Genomic DNA, 20,750 nt, shown 5'->3' with positions numbered 1-20,750 from the left:
CCAGAAGGGACCCTGCTCCCCAGAAGAGAATCCCTTCCCCACAAGCCTTGGCAATGACCTGACATGACAGAGAACAACCTCTGGGCCCTAGCCAGGCCCCTGGCTGGCTTCTGCAAGTAATTAACCCTGTCCTAGTCAGAAACAGGAGAGAAAGAGACCAGAAACTCAGCTAGCATTAAAATTTTGCATCTGGAATCATAACCCAGATTCCAAATTCAGTCATTACTCTCACACAGGCTTCAACAGGCTTCAGTCTCTTCTACAGGATTAACTTCAGTGTAATTCCTCTTCTACAGGATTAACTTCAGTGACAGCTGACAGTCCAGGTCTCCTTTAGACATTTCAGAAGTTAATATACCCTAGGAAATGGAGATCAATTCTTCACTTTTCCTCTTTTAAGAAACCAAACATCGTTCAACGACCCAGATGCAAATGCCTCAGGCCTCAGCTGTACTACTTGTCCATTTAGGTACAGGTTAGGTGTAAACATCTGCAAGACTCTGGAGATGTGCATTCTAAAAGAGAGAGTTTTCAGTAGAGATGAGTGAGAACTAACTGTGACAAAGAAGCAGATTTTTAAAACCAACCAACTAACAAACCAACCAAAACCAACCCCAAAATAGCTGGAAGGAAATGCAAGAGGTGAGCTGCTTTAGTAAGGTATTTCTTGATACCCAGAAGCCATTAAATCAGGTCTGCACTCCACTTTTTCCAACCCAGGCAAATTCGGTTTGTTTTATCCAATGCTCTGCCAAAGCAAACTGGAGAAGGAAGTATCCTACACTCTTGGGGAACAAATAATGAAACTATTTTAGTCAGTGGAGAATTAAAGAGTTGTGGCAGACTGGCACTGTAGAAAAGACTTCAGTTCTATTCTCCCATGCATGATGATGGCTAGCTAAAAGTCAGAAAGCACTCAGGGTTACCAAAAATGCCCAAATTTTTGTCAAGATAATTCAACACAGATTAGTTTTTCTGTATCACCTACACCTTTTCCCTAGCTGAGATGCTTAGTAGGATTCCACAGAACTTGCCAAAAAGAAGTCAGATACATCCTCCTTCCAAGTATATACATAGATAGAGATGTATATGTACATAAGCACTGGTATTTCCATAATCAATGGCCAAGATATCTGTTGAGTTCTTTGAGTCCATGCTGTGGATTCTGTCTGTCCTAGATGCCTTCCAGGGCAGGAGGGCTGCTGTGCTGTCGGGTGGTAGCAAGCTGCATCACAAGCTCATGACCAGTGTATCTGGAGCAGTTCATACTCACTGTCCATGGCAGTTATGGCACACAGTGCTAGTGTCATCCAGCAACCAAAAATACACACACAGTTTGGCATTACAGGCTGTTCTCACTCAAAAATCAAATCCTCTTCAGGTACACATCCTGTTCCCCATCCATCTGCATTTCTCCAAAAGTTCAATCAGGTCATTGAACAAAAACATTCCCATGGGTGGGTTTGCCTTTGCTTAAGACAGGCTAATGCAAACTGACTTCCCAAATACATTCTTTATATGCACCACAGGGACTTTATCCCCTTCTACAGTACATGAAGCTTTTGATTGAGCTCGATCGGGGAGCCTCTAGTGTTAACTAACCAGGTGGTTTTTGCTAAATCTAGATCCCAATATTTCAAAGTCCCACCAATGTGGTTTGTAACAATCCATTTTATTGTTCAATATTCCTAGAGGCTGGTGCATGACAGAGAACACAAGACCCATTTTGAAACTGTACTCTCTGACCCAGAGTTCTACAAAGCTATTTTTGAAATGGGCCCTATTGTCTGACTGACCTCTTTCTGGGGTGCCAAGACAGTGTTCTGGGCACTGGGGTGAGGCACAGGGTGCATCTCTGCCATCCAGTGTTTTTGTCATTGTATCTACATAGAGTTTGCCTTGGCACATGTGCAATACAAACAATGCCAGGCTTCTCCATATTTATATTTTACCCATCATCCCCCCATACCACAGAGGCTTTACCCCCTTTTCATTTCAGCACATTTCACAGTTATCAATAATGTCCATGGTTAAACAGTGCCCATGGTTAATCCACCCCTCACTCACGAGCCCATCTGTATTGCTGCATCTCTTCCCTGTTGATCTGAGGTGTCATGGGCCCAATGAGCGAGAAATAATCACACTTATGAAGCCAGCCCAGGCCCACCCAAGACACTTTATTCTTGGCAGCCCAATCCACCTGTCCATTGTTGTGATTCTCTTCAGCAGCCCAGCTCTTGGGGGTGTGTGCATCTACACAATGTGTTTTTACAGCAGCTTCTCTGCATAGGCACTGGTGTCTTTCCAGAGCTCAGCAGCCCACATGGGTTTACCTCTGCACTGCCTATTTATCTTTTTCCATTGGTCCAGCCACCCCTGCAGTGCATTTTCTGCCATCCACAAGTCAGTGCAGAGGTGCAGCATTGGCCATTTCTCTCATTCAGCGATATCTAAAGCCAGCTGGATGGCTTTCAGCTCTGCGACCTGACCTGATGCACCTTGTCCCTCCATAGCTTCTGTGACTCACCATGTAGGACTTCATATAGCAGCTTCCTGTCTTTGGTGGGAGCACCCTCCAATAGAGCAGGCAACATCAGTGAAGAGACCATATAACTTTTCATTTTCTGGTAACTGGTTAAATGCTGGGACCTCCTCAGCACAAGTCACCTTTCCCTCCTCTGCTTCCAAAGATATTCCAAAATTTTCATCTTTGAGCCAATTTGTGATGACTTCCAAGATTCCTGGATGCTTGGGATTTCCTGTTGAAGCTTGTTGTATGATCTGAGTGATGCACTTATTTCATGTGTCATCAGTGTCATGATGCGTGTCAGGGACTTTCCTCTCTGAACATCCAGCCCAGCACTGGCAGTCAGGGTGCCAGGAGGAGCTGTGCTTTGGTGCCAAACACTTCTGAAGTAGCTCAAACACCTTCATGAGCTGCCAGGGTCTTTTTCAGTTGGAGTGTGGTGGGCCTTGAGTCCTTGGTAATCTTGACTCCAGAACCAGAAGGATCATTCTCAAGCCTCCATGGGTGTGTTTTGTCAGAGACTTCAGGAAGGACCATTCTCCTCATCTGCAGTGTAGAGTAGTTTTCACATCTTGTCCAGTCCTAACTGGCCCACTGGCTACTGCTACAAATTAATCTCCTGTTTAATTTGTTTAAGACCTTGTTGTTGTTCAGGATCCCATTTAAAATCATTCTTCTTCTGAGTCACAAGATAGAGAGAATTCACAATCTGACTGTAATATGGACTATGCATTTGCCAAAAACTCACAGTATGTAGGACACTCTGTGTGTCCTTGCTGCTGCTTGGTGGGGACATAGTTGCTATTTTGCTAACTATGTCCATTGGAATCTGACAATGTCCATCCTGCCATTTTACTTCTGAAAACTGAATTTCCAGCACAAGTCTCTAAACCTTACGTTGACTGATGGCAGGACTGGCCTTCAGGAAGATTTGAATTATCTTCTCCCCTTTTTCAAAAGCTTTCTCTGCTGTGTTGTCTCACAAGTTGATGTCATTAATGTATTGCAAATGTTCTGGAGCCTCTCCCTTTTCAGAGCAGTCTGGATCAGTTCAACAAAAATACTGTGGCTGTATTTCCACCTCTTGGGCAGCTGGTTCCAGGTGTACTGGACGTCCCTCCAAGTGAAAGCAAACTGTGGCCTGCCCTTTACTGCTAAAGGAATAGAGAAAAACACATTTGCAATATTGATGGTGGCACCACTTTGCTGTGCTGGACTCCAGCTCATACTGAAGTTCCAGCACGTCTGGCACAGCAGTGCTCAGTGGTGGTGTGACTTCCTTCAGGCCACAATAGTCCACTGTCAGTCTCCATTCTCCACTGACTTACACACTGGCCACATAGGGTCATAAAAGAGTGAGCAAGTCTTGCTGGCCACTCCCTGACTCTGCAGTGCAAGAATCACCTCGTGGATGGGGTCATGGAGTCCTGGCTGGTGTGATATTGCTGATACTGCACTGTTGTGGCAGCCACCAGTACCTGTTCTTCTTCAGTCCTCAGCCACCTCACAGCAGAGGGGTCCTATGAGAGACCAGGCAAGATGTTCAGTGGCCCAATTTCCTCTGTCTCTACGGCTCTCCCGAAAGCCCAGCGATGCCCTTTTGGGTCATTGAAATACCCTCTCCTGAGGGTATTTCCCAGGAGATCCTCTGCCCAGGATGCACAGGGCCTCTGGGCCAGTCACAGTGGGGTGTGTTTGCCATTGGTTCCCAGTCAGAGTCACTTCAGTTTCCAGTAAAGTCATGTGTTGGGATCCCCCTGTCACCCCAGAAATAGAGATGGATTCTGCCCCTCAATATCTTGATAGCATCAGGGTACGTTGTGCTCTGGGGTCAACTAAAGCCCAATACCCCTGTGAGTCTGATGAGCCAAGGCCATGACGTCCACAGAGTCCAATAGATCTGACTGTCCCTTTCCCCTGGACGAGGAAGGACCTGGCTGAATGAAAGACCCCACTGATTCTGGTCAAAGAACTGTTCACATCTTGTAAAAACAAGCTGAAAGTCCCTTCAAGAGGACTGAAAGTAACGCCAGCCCTCCTATTCTGTCTGAGGACTTGCTTATTGGAAACCAGAGTGATATTTGGTGGTTATTCTTCCTTTCAACTCACATACTTCTGCTGCTAGGCCGAGGTGGGTTTTCCATCCCACTTCTTCATGCCCTCTCCATGGTCACACACAGAAAAAACCCAGGTTGCCTCATGGTGTGTACCCTTTCTTGAGTATGGGGGTACTTGCTCCCAATAGCAGAGACTCTGATCCATACTGCTAAGGCATGGTAAATTTCCTCTTTATCTTGCTTGATGGACTACTAGGCAAATTCACAGATGACAAAAAATGGAAGGAGATGTTGACTCCCTCAATGGCAGGGAGGCCCTCCAGAGAGACCTTTCCACAGCCAAGGTGCAGGCCAGTAGGGCGGAAAAAAAGATAATCTTCATATTGCCAGAACTAGGTAGTCACCATTCCCTCACACTCGACAGGAGTTGCCACTGAGAGTTTCTGCTCTATCCTCAATCCCTTTGTCAATGCCCACATCCTGGGACAGGGATCCCAGCTGATTGCTTGCACTACCATAGAGTTTCATATCATGGGCTGTGATACCCCAACACCAGAGCCACCAGGTCAGCAGAGACTCTCCTGACTGGTGGCTGAAAATTTTTCACATGCCTTATAGTTAGGGGATGATTTTCTCCATTTCTTCTTCCCATTCTGATGGCCCTGCTTCCTCTTCAGCATGCAAACTTGTCTGGGCTTGAATTTCTTCTTCTGTATAGGAACAACTGGTACCAGCAAGGGTTGTTCCTGGGGTTCAGCTGAAGTTTGAGTGGCCACAGTGCCTGTTGTTCTACTTTCCTCTTCTTCCCCCTGAGGGTGCAGTCTAGTGTTGAGAGCAGTGTCTGATAAAGAGTAAACAGGGCCCTGCACATTGCAGAACTTCGTGTTTCTCTGTAACTGCCACAGCATTTATCTTTCAAATATTCTGCCACCTTAACAGGGTCCTGTAGCTGTTCAGGGGTGAACTTCCAAGCCATTGGAGCAGAATAATCCTTCAAAAGCTGGCCCATTTTCTCCCACATCACAGGCCAATCATGACTATCCACCCTCAGGGTAGATCTCTGAAAGACCCTCTTAAGAATCCCTTCTTCTAATCGGGGTGTAAGACTGCACAGAAGAGACCTGGCAGACTTAGCAACAAAAGCATGATTTCCTTAATATCCAAAGGGAATTTAAAATCCTCCAAAGCTGTTGTAACAGGTCTCAAGAAGGAAAAATGAGTGAAAAGCTGGGGAAAATAACGCTTTCCTGTTCTGCTCACAGACTGGGTACCATTATTCAGAAACACAGTATCATACAATATGCCGAGGGACCCATTAGGAAGCAGACCCATTAGGATCATCAAGTCCAAGTCGTGGCCCTCTGCCTGAGAGCCAGACTGTGTATCTCCAAGTGCTTTGTGAGCTCTGTCGGGCTTGGTGCAATGACTGCTTCCCTGGGGAGCCTGTTCCAGTGCCCAAACAGTCCCCAGGTGAAAAACCTTTTCCTGATATCTAGCTCAAACCTGACCCTCTGACTCAGTTTAATGCCAGTTCATTGAGTCCTGCCACTGGTCATAAGAGTGAAGAGATCAGTACCTGCCCTTCTACCTCCCTCCATGAGGATGGTGAAGACAGCAGTGAGGTCAACCTTCAGTCTCCTCTTCTCCAGGCTGAACAGACAGCTGCTGACCTCAGCAGCTCCTGACAAGGCTTCTGCTCCAGGCCTTATGGCCCTCTTCTGGATGCTCTGTAACAGCTTAATGTCTGCTTCATGTTGTGGTGCCCAAACTGCCCACAGTACTCAAGGTGAGACCTCACACCAGTGCAGAGCAGAGCAGAGCAAGACAGTCATGTCCCTTGACCAGCTGGAAATGCTGTGCCTGATACAGGCCAGGATATGGTTAATGGTTTCCTAAAGGCAGTGCCTGAGGTAAGGATAGAAGACCAAAATGATAGAAGACCAAATGACCAAAAGACTGAAAATATATCACAAATGACCCTCACTGCTCTTGAAGTTATCATTTCATAAGCTGATATGAAGGAGTTCAGCAGCAAAGCAATCCTGATCCCTCTCCCTGCTCTGAAAAGGTGTGGGAGTCCACAAAATTAGAGGGAAAATTAGAGGGTTTTGGGGAAAGCTGCAAAAGGCAGGCCTCAGATACAGCAGAACTGTGAGTAGAGCTAAAGCAGCTGCCATGAGATAGGTCAGCAGAAAAATTATTTAAACTGTAGAAAAAGCAAGGGCAAATAGAACAATGGCCTGTGTATTAACACTTGTCTGAATAGCTCTCTGAGCTGCAGAAAGTTATCTAGCAAGACATTACAAAGGTTAAAGCTCAATAATGGAGCTCTGTGCATTGCGTTTTAAGGCTTACAAGTAGATATTGTATTCTAAATAAGCAAGCATTGTTTTAACCAAAGGTATGTGTGTTTATGCTGATTGGATAGAACTACTGTCAATATGCTTTTGCTTTGTGTGATTGGTCAAGAAGCTTATAAAGTAAGTTGTAACATTAAGATTTTTGGCCTGCTGCCTAGATTGTGAGCTGCTAGCATCTTCCCATTAGCATAATCATGTAATGAATGAGACTGATGCTGAAAAATAAACAGCTCGAGGCACTTTCCACAGCAGCCCCGTCTCGCGTCTGTAAACAGCCCCCGTCCGGCATCAAAAAGGAGCACCTCAATGGGCACACAGTGCCTACACTGAAACATACAGGGTTAGGTTACAGCATTGTGACATACCTAATACAACAAGTACTTGTTTCCCACCCACTCTTACCAGATCTGTTGTTATCTCAGCTCTTCATGTTTCAGGTGAAACACCAATAAGGTTGTTGTGGTTTAGGAATGGTGCTCCCCACATCAGTGTTCCCACTGAAACATTCCAGACCAAACACTGCTTGCTCATTTCCCTCCCTCTCCTCCCAGCTGAGGAATGGAGAGGATTGGAGACACAACAGTTAAAGACCATGGGTTTATATAAGGTCAATTTACTGGAATTGACCAATGGAAACAGCAATGAAATAGGAAAGTGAAAGTAACAGCAGCAGAATTAATAACAGAGGGTACAAGAGAGGCAAACAATTCACACGTGAATACTCACTACACAGAAACCAACAAGTCAACCTCCACTACCCCAACATGAAGGGACTCCCTTCTCCATCACCAGAAAATTATGTGAATTGGTGCTGAATAACCTCCAGGACCTAGCCATGACCCCATCTGGCTGGATACCGATCCATCATATCTCACCGTGTTCGTGAATTCCCTCCTTTCAAAGAAGCAGGCTCTCTGGGAAAGCCCCTTGCAGCCTGCCTAGAAGGACTTCCGCTATCTTCTCATCCTCCTCCTTTCACAAAGGGCTGGCTGCTTCTGCATCCTGCTCCTGCAAACTCCAGTACAGAAACACACACTCACACTGTGCTGGACCCAGCTGCCTTCATTGTCTGTCTGGTCAGGGTTAGAAGCAGGGTATGACAGGAAAATCTAGACTTCCCCTGAAGACTTAGCAGGGTATGACAGGAAAATCTAGACTTCCCCTGCAGAGAGTACTGTTTCTTCATTCACGCTTCTTGCCAAAAAAACATCAGTAACATTGTTATATCTCCCTAACTTGCAGCATATTTCTCAGGCAAACATCTTCAAAACTTCAGAGAGCCAACCAAATACTTATGGATTTGTCTTCACCATAACTGAGTTATAAGGAAGGGGAAGTGAGATGTAAAACAAGGCACTCCTAGAACTAGGAAGCAACTTGGATGGTACTGTTCTGACTGTCAATGGATGAAGGCAAAAACATCATCCACAGCAGAGAGTGAACCAAAGCAGAGAGTTAACCACAGCAGAGCTGTGTTTCTTTGCAGAGTATCAAAAAGTTGCATGGCAACAAACTCTGGAGCTTATGGAACTTAGAGAGTTTGTCAGCAGCTATCCTTCTTTTAAGATTACCTCTTTAAGCAAGATGTAATTGGAGATTGTTGAGTCCAGAAGGGCAGAGCAAAGGGCACCCATGACACGTCCACCCCATGAACTGGGGTCCCCATTTAAGAAGATCTGCTCTTCATACTCCAGCTCAAGATTGTTTACACATACCAAATTCAACAGGAGTTGGCTACTATGTCTGAACAGTGTTGGAGCATGCACTGAAAAACAAGATCTTCCTCTGGTGCTGCACTAAGAGCACACTGATCATGAAATCAGTGCATAGCAGGAAGAAGGATGTGAACAGAGGAGCTGCTAAAATCCATGCCATCTGTCAGACCCTGCCACAGTCTCTCTGGAACTTTGAGAAGCCATGTGACATGGACATGCAGCAGCTGCTGAACTTGGGACAAAGATCTAGCTCTTTTGGGTATGCAGAGAGGCAGGATTATATTTGCTTTCTCAAATTGATAGCAAGAATAACACAAAAGCAGTATGTGGTACAGAATTCTAGTGCAGGATTTTTGAGCCTAGTTGGCAAAATTCTGACCTAATCTTCCTGCAGAAAGAAAACATACGCTGAAAACCTCTGAAGACATTTGTCAGCTCAAAAGGGAAACCACTTCCATCTGTGCTAAAGAGTCCAACATCAACTCAAATAGCACGCCTGACAAACAACAAATCAATACCTGCAACAATGCAGGAGGTGTTATTCCAAGTGAAAACTCTGTAGATTTTGGACCTAAGAAGGCTGCTGGCCGCTTTGGTTTATTCCAGTCCTGCCTGTCCTGGAGGCCAAGTCCTGTGGGCAATGGTGACATCTACTGGCAATTTCTGCTCTCTTCTCCTCCTGGAAAAACTGACATCCAGGCCTTGTGGGAAAATCCGTGCAGTCTCAGCCTGGGGAAAGGCAGGACTGCAGGAAATTAACATTCAAAGGATTTATTCACTGCCAGATTTTCGGGAGTTCATAAATACACAAACACAGATTAGGTAGTACAGGATCAATTAACTGAAGAAAAGAACTCCAGAAAGTACCAAGGAGAGTTTGGGAGGTGTGAGGAGACTGACAGCTATAAACAAACTAGTAGTGCCTCTTCCACCTGCTCAGGAAGCTGACCTGTATTCATTTCCACTGATATATTGAAAGTGATTATCTCCATTCTGCTCTGGATTTGCCATAAATACCCAGAATGAAGCAATTATCAACAGAAAAAAAATCAAAAATCCTTTCATTGGGGTGTTAGACATGAATTAAGACAGAACCTTCTTAGCAGTGGGCAATTGTGCAAGTCCTCAAACTGAAAATCACAGTGGATGACAAAGGGACAACTAATGTTTGTTTTAATTTCTTAAATTCTTCAGCTGTCATTTTTGTGTCTCCTGCTTACCTGAGTAGTGAAGATGCAAATCTTGAGATGTTTTCAAGCAGGAGAAGATATCTGAAATAATGTTTAGAGGATTGTTGTATTAATTATTATAGCAGACACAAATGCATGATTTTTAATTCCTTCCATCCCAGAGTTTGTCACAAAACATGTTAATCAGAACTGCTGACTCAGCATTCTAAAGAGGAGAATTACTTATGGGCTTTAGCTGCATTATCATGTACTGTATACTACCAAATTTCAGTTGTCAGTGTAATGTAGGCAGACGACTTATTTATCCAAGGAAATTGTGGGGAAAATCATATATTAACCTCAAGGACATGTTAAGACAGCTAGACCCCATGGATATCAAAAGTACTTTACTACCCACTCCGCTTCATGGCCTCCCAAAGACATGTTTTCCAGCTCCATCCTCCATTAAGTATTCCATTGACTGTACTATTGCACCGAAACTATAATAATACTGTCCCATTAACCCACAGCATCCAAAGTGCTGTTAAAATATAAGCAAACAAACATTTTTGGTGGTTACATATGCTCAGATAGATCAATTTTGGTCCAAAAATGTTGGCTTTATAAAAAAGCCTTTTTAATACAACCAAGAAAAAGGAACACATTTTCATTAATTAGATGAAATAATTTTGTTGTCCTGGAAAACCATACTTCAAGATGCCAGATTTCAGTATCTGTATGTGCTGTGCTACTATTAATTTTCAAAAAATTACATAATCAAAACAATGTTCACCAAAATTTTTTGAACTTTACACTTTTCTTCTTGGTGTATTCCATTTGCTTTTAGTCCCTTATCTAGTGAAAGAGATCTTATATGAAAACATTTATGGATACTGGGGGAAGGGTCAGCATTTTTCACTCCTCTTAGTGATTCAAAGTTCCTTGTGTTTTTTTCTTGCTGGACCCATCTACTTTTGCCGCATTTTGCATGTTGCAAAAAAAAAAAAAAACCATGAAAAGGGGCCTTCTGAGAATAGGAAAACTGGATTTTAATCAAAAGAATGGTGTGCTCTAGAGAGCAGCCTTACAACTCAGCGTGCTTGCAGCAGAATGCTTCAGCACTGCAATGTTCTGGGCACAGATGGACCCACAAAGAGCATCACTTGCAGAGGAGATAAGACCAGGAGCAATTGATTCCTGCACCACAGCTAATCTCAAAAAGGTGCCCAGCTGCTCAGCCTCTTACGGCTAAGTGTCATGCCAGGAAAACTGGGAGATGGACTAAAACACAACAAATACTACACTAGCTCTCTGCTTTTGAGGAGCAAACTGATTCTTCACTAAAACCTTGAATTTCTTCACTGGACATTTCATAATAAATTCAGTCCTTCACAGATTTCAGAATTCCAGGTAGACAACCCAACTAGAAGTATTACAAATAATTGCAATTTGAAAAATCAAGCATACATTAAAAATCTTATAACTTCAGATATACACCCTGGTTTAACCCAGGAGATCACTTGACTGTTAGGGATCAAAGCAGCAGCATCTTAAAGAGTTTCTTCCTGCTGAAAGGACAACATTACTGGTCAGACTAGAGTGAAAATAAATCTTTCTCTTTTAAGATTATGCAGTTGTTATGAGAAAAATATATTTCTCATAAAAAATCATTCACTTTAAAGTAAGAAATAGTTATTAACACATGAAACAATATCTGCGCTATAATCTTCAACTACAGTAAATTAGCTTCTTTTTGGATTTTGCACTTCAGAATTGTCTGCATGAGAATTGCAGATGGGAATTAAAATGAGTGACAAGCAGTAAAAAACTTACTGTCAGTTTCCTCTGGAGATCTCAATCTGTTTAAAAGCAAATATTTGATATTTTAATCCAACATTTATTTCTGTCATTAAGCTAAAACTAGTACGCATGGATCATATGTGACTAAGCAGTCTTAAGGCAAAATAACCCTCAGTGCAATTTTGTTCAACAAAGCCATGAGCAAACAATCTTCAGGCACTGAAGAACTGACACATTTTTCTACGTTTCTTTCTCTGCTTTATGTTGAACTGCTCTTGAGTCTGCACTGCTATTTACATCTTTTACACTGCAATAACAGTATCAGAGTTTTCAATCACACACACAACTGCTCGTTTTTTAGTCAATGCTGAGACGCATTAACAGTTACTTTTGTCATCATCATTCCTCGTACAAGAGCATACTTTTAAAATTGATTAGAATTGGTGATTCTTTGGATTTTAACAAGCCTGATTGCAAAAGCACTGCTACATTAAAGCAGTCTTTGTTACAGAACACAGAAGATGTGATTCACATCTCATCGACCAGAGATATCCCACTGAAGACAACAGACTAAGCAACAGATTCAGGCAACTCAACAGCCCCTACATCCTGATGGTAAAGTGTGCAGTTTGTCTACCTCTATAAATGGTGGGGTGTAAAAAAAGAAAAGAGGAAAAACACCCTAAAAACCCCAAACCCACAACAGCAGCAGAACACCCAACCCCGCTCCTCTGGCCCCACAGACACACAGAGTATCCATAAAACCCTCAGTAACTCTTTTCCTCCCCACGGTGAGATCATATGGGATGTGACAGCTTTCTAGTATCTCCTAGTCATTACCTGCTCAGTGCTGAAAAGAAAAAAGAAAAAAGAAAAAAAGAAAAAAGGAAAAAGAAACAAGAAAAAAAGAAAAAAGAAAAAAGAAAAAAGAAACAAGAAAAAAGAAGAAAAAAAAAGAAAAAACAAAAACAACAGCAAAAAAAAAAAAAAAAAAAACCAAAAAAACAAAACCAAAGCAAAAGTCTAGAAGAAATTGATGAAAATAGGAAGGAAAAGGAACATAAAGACAGCTCTGCATGTAGCAAAAATACTACTAATATTATGATAATGATTAATCAATCTGGGAAAAAAATTAAAAGCATCACAAGAAAATGGAAACCACTTGTGAAACCAGTATACTTTCACTAAATGTAATCAAAGCTTAATAACTTCTGAAAATGCATGAAGAAAACTGAGCTAAATATTTAGTAAATGTACGAAAGACATAAATCAGTCAATGAGAGAAGTTTTCAGGAGATGCTCACATTGCAATTATTAAAAAATAAAACATGCAATTGCAGAGCAAAAGCAAATACAACTTTTTTTTATGCTAACTAGACTGGAAAAAGGGCTAATTAAAGATGCTATGGCCATAGAACCATGGAATCACCAGAGAATCATAGAACCATTAAGGCTAGAAAATACCTTGTAAATCATCAGGTCCAGCTGTCATCTTAGTGACTGAATTAGAAAATTCAGTTATCGTTAGAATTAGAAAGGGTGTCTATTCCACCTAAAATCATACACTTTCTTTAAATGGATCTCTTTGATCTCCATTTGTAAGATTTCCTTTAAACAAACTTAAATACAATGAATGGCCTCTCCATGTCTCAGGAATTTGTCATCCTGAGTGTATTGCGGAACTGAAATGGAAACCTGCAGACACTACAGACATCTCTTTCTGAAAACCTGTGGTGAATATCTTAACATACTAATGATACATACGAGGAGTTCCTGTTCAGATTACTTTTCTTGATATTTCCAAATACGCTATTACTGAAATCCTAAAAAAAGAAAGACACTTTTACTGGTAAAATATGGACATCTTTATCATATTCATATTGCACAGCTCAAGAAGGTACAATGCTGAGAACAGTTGTTGATACGATTTTTGTTAACATGAATAATGACCCTGACAGTAGGTGAATCATAGCACTGCCATACCTACACTAAAATGGAAATAACTTGCTCACATTGCCATTTTCCATGTTGTCTCCAGAAATTTGAATTAAATACTCAGGTCACCACCTATATCTCCATACACTCACAAAGCTGGTTAAAGGTCTTCTAATAAGCACAGTATTAGAGAACTTTCTTTATGTTGGAAAATTCCAGTGTAGGCATAACTTTTACTGTTGTTGAAAATAAGCCCTGGAACAGAAGAACGTAACACACTGAGCCGCTTTCCAGGGATATTTAGATCACATATTTTCAAGGTCTTATATTTAAAGAAATACTCAAATAATCTTTTAAACTTCAAGCCATATTAGGAAAAAATGGGCCAGCCAGGTCCTCCGAATATAGTAGTAAGAAATGGAATTTTTCTTCTCAATAGTATTCAGACCAATTTCAATCCTCAAAACACACACACACACTAAAGTTTAAGGACAGCTAAGTTTAAATATCAATCAACTACAATTCAACTTTTAATTTAAACTTCAACTTAAATAAATTTTAATTTTTTTTTTATTTCTCTCACATTTTGAACATGTACCTTGCTTTGAAGATGAGAAAGTCTTTACCAAAAGCTTCCTACACACCCCTTCCTTTGCTCTCTGCTTCCTCTCAAGAGCGATTTCTGAGCCCCTGGTATGCCATGAGTGAGAAGCTTCACTTTCAGAAAGATAGGTATCTTTAAAATACATAATTCTCCAAGTGGAACAGTTGGATACAGAAACTTTGTTACATCTCTGTAAATACAAGCTTTCATAGTCCAGAGAGAGGCACAACAATTCAGTGGATACTGGAGGCTGTACCTTGGAAGAATAAATAATTTGAAGTTGATGTTTCAGAAACAACTGGTTTCAACGTAACTCCAATACTGTTATTAATCAGCAGAATGGGTTCTTTTACAATTTAAGAAATATCACACTTGTGTCTTATATAAACATATCTTAATATGAGCTATGAAACACCAGATTACTTGGTTACCTCACACAGTTTTCCTGACTTTATTTTGCCTGGCTGCTCCTGTGATTCACAATTAAAAGACGTATTGATTTTGAGTCCAAGTTTCAGTTTTACAGAATACAAAATCAGTAAATTTATTTCTCTTTCTCTCTCTTGTCACTTTTTCATACAAAACCCCACCATTTTTTAAAATTAGAACATTAATTCTCTCATCCATGGTATATGGTATTCAAATTCTACAACACTCAGAACAGCATAACTGGAATTACCTGTTTCATTTTTATTCCTAAAAAAAAGAAAAATTATAACATTTTCAGTGAAAAATAAGTCTTTGAAAGAACTCCATTTTCATAACTAAAAGTCCTATAAATGAAATCAACAAGGAAGGATGCTTTGTTGCCCTTGAAAAGAAGGAGGAAAGGATTCGCTCACATTTCCTTTTCTTAATTTATTCTTTGGTAATTTCCTTTCATTTCTCTGAGATATCCCTATAAAATTGAATGAATGGTACATTTTCTTTGATTAGCTATTCCATTTCTTCTATTAGCTACATAATTTTAAAACAGGTAGTAGTTTCCACAACCCAGATTCCTGCTCAAGTCTTCAGGAAATATAAATTGGTCTAGTTCCATTAAATTCAAGGAGCCTATATTAGTTTTCACACAGGAAATGAAACTTTAGATTACAGAGCTGCAAATTAATTCTGGTAAATAATAAAATACAATTTTTATAAGAGAATGGTTAAAAAATTCATGCTTTGCAACTATTATCAATATTTATCCACCCTTTTGTAAGAACCAACTGTGTGAAAAAGTGAATGCTATCTAGTTAACTCTCCAAAATTTTCTTCTAATCCATTCTGCCCACAAGTTCAAGACCAAGTTGTGTGCTCATTCATTGCCTGATGAAACATCAACATGTGTTATTTGTGACTAAGCTCATATTTAGAACCACTGGAAGATTCAATAATTTAATGTTGTATTTCAATAATCTTAGGAGAGTTTTAGTAGAGCAGCTGTTAAATTATTCATTCATTTCCACATGTGCACTGTTCCAGAAGACAACAAAGATTCTCATCTCTCAAAGAGTTATGTCATGACAAAGAAACTCTATTGGCAAATTCAGGCATGACTGTAGAGCTACTGTGGGCTCATCCCAGCCAAAATTATGGACTAGGATGTGTAATCCTAGGTCTTACCTCTCGAGAATGCCTCAGGTAATCACAGAATGGTATGGTATGCCTACCAAAGTCTGGATTTTTAATTTTCTGGTGCTTGTAATGGAGACGTTCCAAACCTAGTCAAAAGAGAAGCTGTCAGCTATTTCTAGAGCATAAATGAACAACTCTATTGCTATAAACTAAGTAGCTACGCAGTGTTATAAAATAAACACCTATACACCATATTGTCCCAGTAAATGTGTAAGGGTTAAAAAAACAGTGATAGAATTTCATAGGGCTAAACAGACTATTTCCACTTTTTTCAGCAAACTTTGGGGTACAGCCCTCCTCTGAGGGCTGAGTGTGGAGTGGTAGTGAGCCGCAGTTCTGTGTTGTACTTCTCCCAGCAGCTCACAGGATTAAACCAGTGAGCCACATCACAGCAAAGCTGAAAGATGAGATGAATGATGCATAGAATTTCTGAGAATGAAAGAGATTGAGAATTACTAAATGAAGGATCAGAATGCCATTCCTTTTCACCCCAAAAGAGACAATACAGACTTAATTTCTTCCCTTTGGAGGATGTGTTTCTGAGCAATGAGAAATGAATAATGCAGGCAGAGGATCTGCCAGAAAATACAGTGTCACAGCACTGCCTGTGAGGGTAAATGTCCTGAAAAATAATGAGTTTATTTTTTTGCAATTAGCCAGGATGTCACTTTAGAACACACTTCAGAAGAGGAGACAAAGACATCATTCTTCCGACTTATTCCTAAGGATTAACACTCAGCTATCTTTCATGGAAGACAGGCAGTGGTCCCAAATAAATTCACCTGATCTTCCATCCATCCTATGACTCTTTTGCCTCTTCAATGTTGCATAAATTACCAAGGCAAACTAAGTTAATTCCATAAAAATTATGCCATAAGGTGAAAATGGTGGATGACACTTGGATTCTCTGAATTACATTTACTGCTTCTTTTTGAAAGCTGTTCTGAAATTCACTTTGTGTAACATGTAACATACTTAGCTGACTGAAATTAGACACAGTGAGCCAATTCTTGCTGTGTTTCTCCTGCTCATCCCAGACATTGATTTCTGCAGGCTCTGAGTTCACTTGAGTGTTCTGGGGACAATCATCCACTCTAATCACCTGCCAAGACACAGACAAAACAATACTGAATTTACAGGATGACTAGTATCTCTACAGTTCCTCTGACAGCATTATGATGTGGCCTTTCAGAGCATCTCTGAAATGCCAGTGAATGAATGAATGCATTCCCAGCTGAGAAACAGATTTTCCCAGTTTTGTTACAAAATGCAGAAGACATGTTGCTCTTGTCTAGCAAGTACTGTGGTCTCACACTGTCTGAAGGTATTTGAGCCTTGAGACCTAATACCTTGAGAGATACTGGATTTCAAAGTTCAAGTCCAAGATCCTTTGCTGACCTGTGCATCTTATGTAAACAAACTAGCCTTCAGTATTCATCTCATTAAACAGTGATAACTCTTTCCAGATAATGAAGACCCTAGAAATTTCTGTATAGGCTCTAGAAATAGATTTTTATTTATGAACACACAGAATCAGTTGCAAAGGTTGCCCCACACCTATAGACACACAATCAATATACTTTCTGCAATGTGCTAAATGTTTGATGGATTCAGAGAAAAGTCCATGGGACTCTTGCAGGCAGGAGAAAATGTTATAAGGCCTATCTTGCCTGAGTACAGCTGTAACCCCCCCAGATATGGTCACTGCTTCAGTCTAGTCTAGATCACATGAAGCCTCCACAAGTTCTCCTGAAAGCTGAAATGCAACGACTGATTTACATTTGTGAGTCGCCACAAAATCAGTATCATCATGGTATAACAAAGTCCCTGGATGGCAGCAATTCAAAACAGAAATCTCACACATCCAAAAAAAAGTAAAATTGAACCAAAACTAGACACTCACAGGAGATGCTGCAGTTTGTGTGCAGCATTTTAAATGCTTGCATTTTCAATTAAACAACACTGCAGAACTGCTCTTAAGGAATGAAAAAGACAATTTTGAGATTCACAGTTGTCTTGCATCTGCCCATACCGGCACCTGAAGAGGTTTTTGATTCCTCTTTCCTCTCCCAGACTTTCTGTCTCTGTTTTGCTGTTCTGCTTTTGTTGCCTCACTGTGGTGTAGCTCACAGGATCCTAAAGATTCTGCAGGAAAGAGTCAAAAAACACCTTTAAGCTACAGAATATCTGTTTACTAAGGGAAAATCTGATAGGACCGACAACTGGCAGATGTCTAAAGCAACCTGAGAAAGAGTTGTGATAACCAAACTCAGTACTCAAGCGGTTCCGTGCAAAGATGTGCACCATCACAAGATATAAAACAACCAATGTCATCCATCACGTCATACTCTTCATAATTAAAACTTGAATCTGATTTATTTTAACACTTGTTAAGCAAACCTGGTGGTGGACAGAGAGGTATTTAAACTGACTACAGAAAAGTATGCCTTTTAATTCTCCATGCACCCATCTCTGATACTGCTAATGTATCTCTACAGGATCATGAAATGTATTTTGATTCCTGCAACTCTGTCTTTGCATCCCCAGGGCAAGAGACTTCCCCAGAGTGAACACAGTCTTTCTGCCACCTGGCTGTGTAGCCACAGACATGGAGATTCCATGAGATGGCGCAGATCAGGGTGGCTGGCACACAGGTGTGTTGCAGCTTGGATACCAGGCACACTTTGGATATTCCCAACACCCAGACCCACACTCTGGACTCTCAACTCCCATCCTTCACTGCATCTAATACCTTCTGGGTGCAAATGAAACATTTTTGTCATGTCTTGGACTCTCCAGTAGAAGATACTGTACATATTTAATGTTTTGTAATTACCGCCTATGGCCTTGCAGACTTTCCCTGATCTCTCTTTCTTAGCGGACGGTAAGCTGTTGCTTCTGCAGAAACTCCAGTCCCTCCAGAGAGGACTGATCCAGAAGGATATGCTTCTCTTCAGCCTGTTCTGAGAGATGCTGCTGCTGGGACATGACTTGAATGAGTTGTAGGAGAAGGACTTCGAATGACTTAACTGGACATGCCTGGTGGGATTGTTTTGGCAATTGTTATCCCTGTCATAGGATGAACGGAGGCACAGAGCTTTCTTCTTTGAATTTGAGATGAAAACTCCTTTTTCATCACCTTCAGAGAATCCCCAGTTCACATAACCACCTTCAGTTTCTTCCCTGTCATCACAGGAGGAAGCTACACTTTCTTCAATATCCAGTGGTAGCTGGAGATCAAGAGGATGATCAGCTTCTGCAGCATCAATCTTTTCTGATGGCAAATGAATAACAAAGTCTCTCTGGCTCCACTGGCAATCTTCTGTCTCTTTGCCAAGGAAGCTGATACCCGGCAAGTTTTGAGGAACAACAATGCTACTTTGCAGGTCATCTCCGAATGCTTCATCCCTGTATGTGGCAGCAGTGTTCAAAAAGGACAAACTTAAGGTGACATCCTCAGGAAAAGACCCTCCCTGATGGTCAGGGGGCACCAGCAAAAACTGCCCATACCTAGGAGTCGACCTAGTCTCAGAGGATACTCCTGAAGTGAGTGTGTCTGTTTCTATTTCTACCTTCTGAGAGCTGTCTTCTACCACCTTGTCACCCTCAGACTTCAAGAGTTTGCACTCTGATGGAGACTGAGTCCTTACCAAGCTCCGTAAGAGGGAGGGTGGCATGCTGTAATAGTGGTATTTCTTGTCACACAAGCCCTCCAGACTGCTCAAGGTCTTGGAATAGAATGCATTGCTCCAGCTATGGGGCAGCTTCCTACAGGTTTGATGTTTTGTGTCAGCCAGTAAGGCTTCTTCCACCTTCAAGGTGTCTACAGCAGAAAGCACTTTAAGGATGTCCACTGTCAGGGCAGACAGGTCTTGCAAATGTCCTAGCTGGCTGTCCAGGGACAGTAAAGACTCCTTGATATAGAATACCTTCTCATGCACTTCTTTAAGTTGTTGAAACATCTCTTCCACTCTAGGTCAAAAAAGAAAACATAACTAAAATACCAAAACATAGATCTTTACATCTGTTGGAGACATAATGAGAGAAACCATTATTAAATTTCAAAAAGTCAGCTTTTCAAATAGGCTTTTTTTTAAATGGTGACTTTCATTCCCATTAATACCTGCGTTTGACAAAATCCAGCCAAACTGCCAGTGTGTTTCTTAAGGGAACAGACATTTTGCTCAAGGAATATCTATTTTAAATATTGTTGTTTTCCTACTAATACCCATTCATTGCCATAGAACTACTAAAACATTGGTGGCAGGTTACATAGGGTATGACTGCAAATGAAGTATACTTCCTGCCAGCTGGACATCCTGATTTTACATTTCTTGTGCAAGCATGAGAAGGATAAGGCTCACACAAACTCTTTAATTTAACCTTGCATTTTTCAAATACTACAGACTGCTGAGAAACAGGTCTTCCCAAGAACATATTTGGCCTCCAGAAGCAGCTCCTATGCATCTTATAGCATTGGTTATCTTCAGGTAAAATTCAACAGCCCAAAAAACCAAAGCCTTTTTTATTATCCTCAAATCCCCAGTGAAAAGTGCAGGAACTTCTTGGCCTGGAATTAAATAATTTAACCAAACCAGTATCTTCATATTTCCTGAAGATATTCTCTCTTACTTTATCACTAAGATAATGATAAGTTATCTGCAGGCAATATGCCGTAGTAATTTCTTTTCTTCATTACAGAGTAACCAAAATATGTAGTACTAACGCACTGCCGTATCAAATCAAGGACCAGTGTTCCAGAACATTTTATTCATCTAAATTAATTTCTTGCATTAATATCATGCAATGCTGTGAAGAGTGTTTCACTTGCACTCAGAAAAAAATTCCTTTCCAGATATATATATCTCCAGTAAATGAGACCTTCTTGAAGTAATCAATTCTGCAGTTTCTGAACAAAACTACTTATTTAATATCTTTTGGAGAGGATGTTTCTTGGCTTCTG

At 41.1% G+C, this 20,750-nt stretch overlaps 1 protein-coding gene across 1 annotated transcript in view; it reads right to left on the bottom strand.

Annotated features, from left to right (window-relative positions):
- Positions 1-20,750, bottom strand: part of TRPM6 (transient receptor potential cation channel subfamily M member 6) — an 88,234-nt gene that overhangs the window by 12,376 nt on the left and 55,108 nt on the right. Inside the window, exons 26-32 of the mRNA XM_064736770.1 lie at positions 18,624-19,759; positions 17,820-17,932; positions 16,763-16,889; positions 15,776-15,873; positions 13,393-13,451; positions 11,662-11,687; positions 9,880-9,930 (exon numbers count right to left, since the gene is read on the bottom strand). Coding sequence (XP_064592840.1) covers positions 9,880-9,930; positions 11,662-11,687; positions 13,393-13,451; positions 15,776-15,873; positions 16,763-16,889; positions 17,820-17,932; positions 18,624-19,759 — 1,610 coding nt within the window. The remainder of the gene's footprint in view (positions 1-9,879; positions 9,931-11,661; positions 11,688-13,392; positions 13,452-15,775; positions 15,874-16,762; positions 16,890-17,819; positions 17,933-18,623; positions 19,760-20,750) is intronic.

This window comes from Zonotrichia leucophrys, chromosome Z (genome assembly GCF_028769735.1).
Source record: "Zonotrichia leucophrys gambelii isolate GWCS_2022_RI chromosome Z, RI_Zleu_2.0, whole genome shotgun sequence".
Taxonomy (NCBI): Eukaryota; Metazoa; Chordata; class Aves; order Passeriformes; family Passerellidae; genus Zonotrichia; species Zonotrichia leucophrys.
Note: the sequence above shows the minus strand (reverse complement) of the source record. Positions and strands in the feature narration are given on the sequence as shown.